General features: G+C 49.1%; 2 protein-coding genes across 3 annotated transcripts in view; one reads left to right on the top strand and one right to left on the bottom strand.

The window, feature by feature from the left end:
* Nucleotides 1-1,003: 1,003 nt before the first annotated feature.
* On the bottom strand, nt 1,004-2,953 carry RIOX1 (ribosomal oxygenase 1). Its single transcript, XM_041460098.1, has one exon. The coding sequence runs from the start codon at nt 2,936-2,938 to the stop codon at nt 1,046-1,048; it is 1,893 nt and encodes a 630-aa protein (XP_041316032.1). The 5' UTR covers nt 2,939-2,953; the 3' UTR covers nt 1,004-1,045.
* Nucleotides 2,954-9,886: 6,933 nt separating this feature from the next.
* NUMB (NUMB endocytic adaptor protein) overlaps nt 9,887-10,002 on the top strand; it is a 92,078-nt gene continuing 91,962 nt past the window's right edge. For both annotated transcript variants that reach the window (XM_041460166.1, XM_041460157.1), the window contains exon 1: nt 9,887-9,956. The gene's annotated coding sequence lies outside the window, so the exon portion shown is untranslated. The remainder of the gene's footprint in view (nt 9,957-10,002) is intronic.

Below are 10,002 nucleotides of genomic sequence, written 5' to 3'. Positions count from 1 at the left end.
TGCAAGTATGGGATCTTGGAGGATATAGTGTACACTTAAATCCCAAACAGTTAAGAGTGTATGGGTGTCATCTTGCAAAACATGGATAACAGCTCAGAGGAGCACAGGGTAATGCTCACTGTGGGTATAGACTTCAGGAGGCTTTAAAGAGTATCTCTCACCTGCTGACTGCTATGATAAAATAGCATTGTGGATAAGTGTTTCAGGGGTTTGCCAGTATTTATGGGAACTGACCTCACAGCCAGGCATGTATTCATGTAACTTGATAGGTCCTAAAATGAAACTTTTTTCACCCAGCACAAAAAAACCCCAAACATATTGGAAGGCACCCACTTGCCTTGAAAGGACCAATAATTTCATTGCTAAAGACTGCTGTGGGGAAACCAGTGGGGGAAGATATTTTATCTCTGTCACTGGACTGAAAAGGAAGCAAGCGAGCCTGAAGCAGTTCAAATGCAACATCATGTTTGCCTGAGAAAATCTTACTGCATCATTCAGCAAGGGCAGTGCCACATAGGCGGGTGTAACTGCTCAAACCGAGTGGAAGCTGCCTGGAGGCCCCACTTTTAGCAAGAGCAAATGTGTCACAAAGGGATCTTTACAACATGGCACAGGCCTGAAGGCCACACCATATATGCAGCATAGCCCAGCAAAGGCACACAGAATGGTGACCATCACCAAATATGCCTATGAACAGTATTTCCTGCATGCAGCTGAGCAGGCTGCTTTAAAATACTGTGAAAACCTGACGATGACTACAAGCGAGTTCACAACCTCTCTGAACTTACCTAGGGTGTAGTAACATGGCTGGTGAAAAGAAGATAACCAATTCTCTTCTCTAGGCACTCAGCCACGCAGAATTGCTCCTAAAGCAAATACTTATTTTACTCAAAACATTTGATTTCTCTGTCCATGACATAGACTTTCTACCCCCAGATGAGATGCAGAGACCTGAACTGCTGATTCATATCTAGCAGACGGAAGGCAAGACCAAGACAGAACATTTTCTAAACAAATGTACTTTTATTTTCTAAAAAAATAAGAGTTAGACTTTTGCCAGAGGCTTCTTCGTAGTCAGAATACCTTTCTCAAACAGAAGTGTAGCTAGAGAAATCTTTTCCTCCAAGGTTTCACATGGAAGGTTAGCCACACTTACATGATTTGGATAGGAAGACAAGAGAAATTCAACACTGTCTGTATATTCAGGATCTAGCTCAAGGAACTTGGGTTCTTCCTTATGATACACTCTTGAGTTTTCTGTAGTGTAGTACAGCATCACACCTGCTTCTTCATTACACAGTCTAACGATGCCATGACGGAGCAGGCGTACTTCGGTGTCTTTTGTTATCAGGATATCAACATTGCAGGGGCCTCCCTCTTGCCACCGGGCCGGGAAGCCATAGACACTCTGCGCCTTTTCACTTTCAGTGAGCACTGGAGGGAGACAGTCATGAAGAAACGACCTGGCTCTCTGATCCACAGCAGCATCGATGGGTGCATAGTCAACAAGTTTCTTTATCAGGCTCTGCACCTTCTCCACAAAGGCCGTTCGCCGAGCATCGACTGCGTCGGAGTTAGCAACCCCCATATACCGCAGGTAGTCCATGGGAAGCCCCCGCCGGTACTCCACGTCTTCCTCCAAGGCCATCTGCAGGGCAGCTGGGAGCAGCTTCTCCAAAAAGTCCGCCCAGGAATTCCTCTGGTAGGAAGACACAGTGATGTGGAGTGAATGTGCATCAGGGAGACAATCACCCTGGTGGATAAAGCCACGGGGAAAGTACAGCAGGTCCCCGGCCTCCAGCACAGTCTCCAGCACAGGCTCACCGAGTTCAGCCTGTGTGAGGTTTGGGCTGGAGAACTGGGGCAGCACCTCAGCATCTGTTCGGGGCCTGTAGACACGCCAGTGCTTCTTCCCCTCCAGCTGCAGCACGAAGGCCTCGATGTCATCATAGTGGGGGGCAAAGCCCTGCGTACCCGGGGGCGTGAGGTAGGTGTTCGCCCCTGCCATGCTGCCGAACTGCTCCTGCAGGATGGAGAGGAAGTGCCAGACGGTGGCGGAGAAGGCCTGCGGGCAGAGGAGGCGCAGGGAGCAGCCGTTCTGATAGAAGTCCCACACGACGGCGGGCAGGGCTCTGCCGGAGGGGTTGTGCGTCTCCCGCACTCCCTCAGCATAGCTGGTCACATCCAGGTGGGTGCCGAAGTGAACCTCTCCTCCACGCAGGGCGGCGTCGAAGTCGGCCGTGGAGAAGAGCCCCGCGTAGTAGCCGGGGTCGCCCCGCCGCACCAGCAGCGGCGCCCGCTCCCAGTGCCGCCCCAGGAACTCCGCCGGCGCCACCGGGGCCAGCAGCCAGCGGAAGAGCTGGGCCGCCCGCTGCCGGCTGTCCTCCAGCCGCGCCAGCCGCCGCAGCAGCCCCGGCACACCGCCGCCGTCCTCCCGCGCCGGCCGCGGGCGGCCCGGCATCGCCTTGGGGCTACCCCGCCGTTTCGCGTCAGGCCCGGCGGCCGTCGCCTCGGGCCGAGGATCCACGGGGGCCTCCACGGGGGCCTCCACGGGGGCTTCCACGGGGGCTTCCACGGGGGCCTCCACCGGGGCCTCCACGGGGAGCTCCACGCGGCTCGGGGGCGCGGCGGGCGGCGGCACCTCCGGCTCCGAGCCGCCGCCTCCCGCCCGGCCGCGCCTCAGGCGCGCCCTGGCCCGCTTGCGACCCGCGGGCAGCGGGGCCCCGCGGCGGCGCCGCTCCATCCGCCCGGCTCCCGCCACCCGGCGGTACACGGCGAGTGCCGAGAGCCGCCGCAACTCACGCTGCTCCGCCGCCATGGCCGCCATGATTGCTCCGCCCCGCGACGGCGCTTCCGGCGGGAGCGCCGCGGGCACGGGAGGGAGCGCGTCCTCGCCTGTCCCCGCCCGCGCGGCCGCCGCCGGAAGGACGTGTTCCATGGGGGGCTGTGGTGCGGTGTGGAACACAATGTCTTGTCTTTTATCATCACCGCCGCTTAAAATGTACTGGGTGTATTTGCGGAAGAAAAAGAGAGGCGATTCCCCTTGGTACGATGCAGGTTTGTTCTTGGCTTCGTTCTGGAAGTACGCTCTAAGCACGTTCAGAAAGTTGTTTTTTTGTAAGGATATGCTTTTAGGCAGCCTGAAATTACTTTGTAACCTAATGAGTCTAGATGAGGTAACACTTATTTCATAATGTCGTGTTGCACAAGGAATAGAAACCCAAATTGAATAGAGCTAATTCTTGTGTGCCATCCCCCCTCGCCTTTTCTTGTGCTTCTGATGGTGATGGCAGCTGAAAGGCTGTCATCTCAAAAGGATCCCAAAAACTCAAAAGACGGTCATAGTCACATAGTGGGGGTTTTTTGTTTGTTTTTTTCTTTTTTTTTTCCCAAATCCACTCACTGTCTAGTAACCTGGGCAGTCCTTTGTTCCTCCCCATTTCTCCCTGCAGCTTCCCAGAAGGCCAGCGTTAGTGGTGCTGGGCAGCCTGAGGGCTGCTCTGTGCTTCCAGAGGCTGCAGCTTCAGCGGAGAGAGCTTTGCTAGAGGGGTAGAACAAGACTCTGCTTGAGGCAAAGGTAGGGGTTTGTATTGACAGACTGTATTTTTGATCAAGAGACAAGCTTCAGTTGAAGAAATTCACTATGCAGTACTTTTGTGAGAAGAATCTTTGATGAGCTGCAGTAATTCATGGGAATGAATTTTGCATGAGAATTTCATCTCCAGAGGCTGCTGTGAGTCTAAAGCATTTAACTGCAGCAATTACCCAAGTGTGCCCAGGAACCCTCTGGTTCACAGGGTGTTATTAACCTCTCGCACATATGAATATCAGCTGCACACAACATGTTAAACAGCTAGCACTCACAAGGCATGTGCAGATTTGCTGTGTGGGCTACTTAGTGTATCAGGCATAGGATATGAAGTTGAAAAGAGAATTTTCACCTTTTGCCAGGTTTCCACCCAGACCTACATTTCAATTTCACCACAATTCAGGAGCAGAAATCGGTTAGGCCTAATGAGGACAAGTTCAGCTGTTAAGTCTCAATTCTAGAATAGATGCAGATATCTCAAACGTTTAAGGTTGTTTGAATTGCCTTAAAAACAACACAAATCAGTCTCAACATCAATATGCTCTAAGCAATGAAGGCCTTTTTTGTATATGTGCAAGACCAACTATTTTAATTTTGGAGGTATTTTTCTGACGGAGTTCTTTGGGCATAGCCTTCGCAGCCAAAGCTGCATGAAGAGCAACGGCAGCAGAAGACTGTCCTGTTTTCGCACGATGGTTTTACTTAATGGAGACGGATTTTAATCGCGCTTCAGCCTCCCATTTCACGCGTGGCCCCTTTGCGGCTTTGCCGGCAGGTGGCAGCGGCCGCCCGGCGCTCTGCGCGCCGCGCTGGGAGCGCGCAGGGAGCAGCGCGCTGCCCGGCGAGGGAGCCGCGGAGGGGACAGCGAGCGGCCTGTGCGTGCATGTGTGCTCTGGAAGAGAAGGGAAGGGCGAACTCTCTTTCAATCCACTCTTTGTTTCCCCAAGGTTAAGCCCTGCTTACTAGAATAATCTTATCAGCTGAAACCATTTCAACAGAACTGGACCCTTAACAAAATAGAGATGCAAGTGCTTGAAATATGGTAAAAGTTATGCCATTGTAGGCTTTAATTATACATTAACATGGCTAAACAGGCTTTGGGGGGGGGGGGAAGACCTTTGAAAAAGCTGGGCGTCTGGATTGTTATTTGTGTTACTGCTTAATTTACTGGAGTGCAACTGATCCTTCTGAGAAGAAGCCAGGCACTGTGCACAGAGCCTGACCTGAGTTACACCAGGATATCTGTAATGACAGCAGCAAAGCTGTTCTGGATGTTTACCAGTACAGGGGGTTCAAAGTCTCATTTGAGGGCCCTGATCTCCATAGGGATGTCACTTTCTACTGCTGAGAGACAGTTGATTGACACTGGATTTTTAATGATGTATAACAAAGTCTCTGAACGAAGGACACAATGGAAAATAATAGTGGCTAAATGTCTATAACAAGAAAACATTTATTTTGACAATTTAGTCTTTCTAATAATAAATGCTTTTGAGAATAAAGGATGTTGCTGTTTTTCTGTGTGACATAAGAAAGGGTTTTGACTTAGGGCAAAAAGAGAGAGCTTCAGTGTCACTTACAGAGTACTCAGATGGTTGTTTAGGAGTAGCCACAAGGTTTACCTGCTCTTTGCATTAATTGTCCAATATTTCAAGGGAATTTGTCTAAAGAAATACTTGTCATATACAGCTCTTTAAATAAGCAAAAGGAAAGTAATACAGATCTCTGAATGCTTAGGTGATCCCTAGCTGCTGCTTACACAGACAGAGTAGCAACTGGAGGCTCAATTAAATTTCTTAATTAGAATTTAGCACAAAATTACTTAGATTTTATGAACATATGAGCTGTATTGCCAAGAGCCACATGTGTTTTATTTAAGAGGACATATAAATGTGGTGAGTACAACCTATTAGAGAGTCACAAGTGACTTCAAAAGAAGTAAGTAAATGGCACCTTAAAGAGATGTAGGGTTCATTTGATATTTTAACCTTATGCCATTCAAATAATTGAAATCTCAAATTTAAAGAGCAGTTTGGGTAAGGTCTGACCCTGCAAAGCTATGAGTAGTCTTCACTAATGAGTGGAAAGGGCAGAATTCTTTGCAGTTTCCTGTGTATTAGATACTCAGTTGCTCACCATTGTGCAGACTTTCTCTGTGTTCCCAGCAAACCATTAATGTAAATCAGTCACTTCTAGAAAGTGAAATCCAGCTTAATCCTTCTTCTCATTATTACTTTGCTGGCAACCTTCCTTTTGCACCATCAGTTTTGTTCTCATGCCAAAACTAATACCTAGTAAGGATAAAGAGCATTTCAAGCCTTCACTAACAGGTTTGCTTAGCTGACAATCTTTCTCATACAGCCTAGCTACATCCACTGTGTCATCACTGGAAGGACACTCGGCTAGATTGTGAAGGCTGCTGCTCATTGTGAAAGCTATAAAGTTCACTGCCAGATAACAAGACTGAAAGCTAATTCAGGAACTGTTTCTCAAGAGCTATCCTCTGGCCTCCCTCATCAGAGTGAATGCACTCACTCACTGAAGCATCTTTTGGCAGCAGCTTTGGCCTCCCTCCAGCTGTTTCTCTCTTCTCGGGGATTTTCTTATTCAGTGACTGGTTGTGGTCTTTAATCCTGGTTATCTTGTACAAGGAACCCCACTGAGAAAAGAAGCCTTCCCTGCCACGGAACAGCCAAATTAAAGCACATTTGTAAAAATCATAATTAGAAGGTCCTGTCTTCCCTGAAATTATCTTTTTGGAGGGATTTAGAAGCAGAGACATTTTCTTTTGTACCATGTGACACTAAAGCAGATACATTGGAATTAAAGCTGAATTAAAATAATGCTTTTAAGTAGGACGCCTGACTGAGTTTACTCACCCCCTTGACTGGACATGTGTACTTTCAAATTTTGAAATAATTTTATGAGGGTTTTTTTGCTTTTATTAGATGCCATCGAGCATTTGGTAGCATTGAGCAGATACCATCTGCAGTGACTCCATAGGCAGTGATTAAATACAAAGTTCCAGACTTCAAGGCTCCAGCAGAAGGAGAGAAAGAAATGGCCATGAGGAGAAAATCCCCATCCTAAAATGAAGGCAAAGAGGACCTGAATGAAATACTTCTCCTGTGGGATTAATCACATTTAAAGAACCAAGGTAGAAAGTACAGTCAAACTCTTCCTGCATAAATCTTGTGCTAGAGAATATCCTTTTAATATGCACAGACCATGGCTCTTGACAAGCTGCTTGGCTGATGCTTTTCAGTGGAAGACAGGTTTTAAAGGATTCTTGCTGTCATATCCTTTCTGTACTAGTGATGGCAACTGCATAGCTTTGCTCATTAAACACATTTATGCCCACTATTTCAAGATTAACATATAGCTGTGCCAACACAGGGCAGCCCTTTTCAACATTTGCTTCTCCTGTAAGCTTCTCCTTGTTGGAAGCCTTGCAAAAAGACTTTACCTTTTGTTTCCTATATTGAAGTTTTTCTGAAGTGCTTTGAAATTGCTTGCTCACCTCAGATGCAGCACTACCAAGATGAAAATACTATGCAAACAGAATGCCTTGGTTTAGCAATCATATTGGTTGAGATCTGCTCAGAGCACGACAGGAGAAAGCCCCTGTAGTACTTGCTTATTTGCTTTGCGTAGTAGATATGTGCTGCTACTAGCCAATATGGCACCTTACAGAAGTATTTTTGAACATTTCCAGTGCTCATTCAGACACACAAGCTCCTATTGTTTTATATATATTGCCAGAAAGATGGAATTCCTCTTTGTGAGCATAAAAATGCATATATGGTAGTATTTATACTGGTATGGCTTGTTCCTAGAAGGGATAATACTATGGTGTGATTAGAGAAGGGAGATTTAATCACTGACATTATTTTAGATAACCAATAGGGAGGAATGATGTTAAGCCTCCGGGTATCTGCAGTGGGGATAAAGGAGTTTGCATTGTCATGAATGTGTGTGTAATATATTCTCAGGTCCTTAGGGAATAGCATACTCTCCTGCTATCCCACTGAGTCCAGGAAGGATCTTGGCTAAAAAGGCACAGCTGACAGGAGTCAGTGGGCATGACAGGGACAGTCAAGTCCATTAATCCTGTGTATTACACAAGGAGCCCTGTTCCCAGTCTTAAAGAAAAAGTGATAAGGGGCAAATTTGGTTTGGTTTCTTGTGAATGCTGTGAAGTATCTCCCATTTCTTTGTTATCCATGAGCATTTGTTATCCAAAGCATTTGAAGCATTGCTTCCAGTGTCAGACCTTGGAGAAGTAATTTCCCCCCCTCCCATGGAAACGCTGTGGGAAGACTGAGTACCCAGAACGTGCCTTGGACGGCAGCGCAGCACTGTGAATGTGCAGCTTGCTGTGCTGGATGCTCAGCATGTCCAGCTAAGTGACCTCTAGGGTCATCTTCCTTTCCTTTCCCACCACAGCCCCCTTTCCCTCCAGTCGCCAACGACCATGCGGGGAGGTCAAGTTATCAGCTGAGCAGAGAAGCAGTAATGGCAACAAATGAATTTAGCTATCTAATAAATATTTGTAAAAGCTATAAATAGCTGAAGCATACATTAGATTTTATTTACAATAGCACGTCCTGGCTTTTTCCTTTATACTTTTCAGTTGGAAGCAGAGCTTCTCGATAATATGGGAGTTTTTCATTTAGAATTAAGTTTTCAGAAGAAATTAAGGGCACCATGCTTTACAAAAATTTCTGTCAGAAATCCAGAGACTGTGAATAAGATGAAGTGTTGCACTGAAGGTACTGAGAATGCAGTATTTTATGACTTTCCTGACTATGTTAAGTCAGGAATGTTTTCATAAAAGCAGAAGAAAACTTAGGACTGGTAGAAATTTCTTATCCTCCAGCAATTTTTGAATATTTGAGAGGGAAGGCAGCTCTCTGCCTTGATTTTACTTTCCTTGGAAAGGAAAGGGATATGCAAAAAGATGTAAGGAGAACCCCTGCATCTTCTCAGTTTAATTCATGAACAAGGGATGACTTGGGGGTCAGAGCATCAGTGTGAAACTGAGTCAGTGTCATACTCACGCTTCTGCCTGAGCACTTCCTGTGTAAACTTGGTAAATTGTTTTTGCACACAATGCTCTGAAATTCCCAGTGATTTCAGTTGCTTTGTTTTCTGGATGTTTGCCAGCCAACATTATGGCCTGTGTTCTTGTTGCTGTGTTTCTTTGATTCAGAAGCAAAGAGGAATAAGGGGGATGTTGTATGCAGGGAGAATATAACAGTGAAGAGAAACATAATGTAATCTTTGCATTTCGATTACCTTCAATTTTTGTTTTTCCCAACTGAATGCACCGGGAATCGTTCTGGCTTGCATTTTGGATGAAGTAGCTGCTTGAAAGTCTGGTGAGAGGAGGCAGCTGTTGGAAATACGCATTCTGGTTAACGCGTTCAGGCCAAGCCCCGTATGTGCAGTCGCGAGGGTGCTGCTCCCAGAGGATTCCCCTGGGTAACTTCCCTTTGAAGAGCAGCCTCCCTGCTGAATTCAGCACCTGCTACTGTCTCCACTTCGAAAATGGAGGCATGCTAGTGTTTGATATCCTGAGAACACTGTGGTTCTCAGGCTCAGCCGTGGGGGTTAAAGGAGCTGCTCGCGATTTTCCTGCAAGCCTGGCCTCAGGCTGATGTAGGGCATCACGGTTTCTGGAGAGCTGGCATTAGCAGCACGTCTCACTGCAGCCCGCAGGGAAGGTGTCAGTCACCGCCTGTGGTTTATCGGGGGGGAAACCGAGGTGGCAATGGGGCTGCGGGAGCCCTCCTCCTGGTGCCACCACCGCCGCAGCCGTGAGGAGACAAGAACCACAGCTGAACCGAACCGCAGGCGGGCAGTGGAAGGCGCATCGCCCCTCGGCGCATCAGCGGGGCCCCGAGGTCCGGGGGGGCCCCGAGGTGCGGGGCATCCCGGGCCCCGACTCCGGCCCGGCAGCGACCGCCGCCTTCCCGCCGCGCCGCGCAGCCGAGCCCCGGGGGGGGCGGGCGCAGCGCCGCACTGGCACCTCGGGCAGCCAATCCTGGCACGCTGTCCCCACCGCGTCAGCCAATCGGAACCGACAGCAAGAGATTGGGGGCGCCAAAGCCCCGGCGTGAATAAACCACCCGGGACCTGTGGGGCGGGGATGGGCGGGGCCGAGGCTTTGACGGGCGGCTCCTCACACCAATCCAAAGGCGAGACTTCGGGGCGCGTAGCCAATGGGCCGCCGGGGTAGGCGTGGCTGGCTGAGGGGGCGGGAGCGGCGGCCGGGGGGCGGGGGCGGAGCGGCGGCGGCGGCGGCGCTGCTCGGTGGCGACGGGCGGCGGAGGAGGCGCCGGAGGGAGGCGGCTGCGGGTGGCAGGTGAGCACGGCCGGGCCGCGATGCGGGGAAGGGCCTTCGCCGCGGC

The sequence above is a fragment of the Pyrgilauda ruficollis genome, unplaced genomic scaffold (genome assembly GCF_017590135.1).
Source record: "Pyrgilauda ruficollis isolate IOZ18807 unplaced genomic scaffold, ASM1759013v1 scaffold14, whole genome shotgun sequence".
Taxonomy (NCBI): Eukaryota; Metazoa; Chordata; class Aves; order Passeriformes; family Passeridae; genus Pyrgilauda; species Pyrgilauda ruficollis.
The sequence above is the reverse complement of the archived record's forward strand: the minus strand, read 5'-3'. Positions and strand labels throughout refer to the sequence as shown.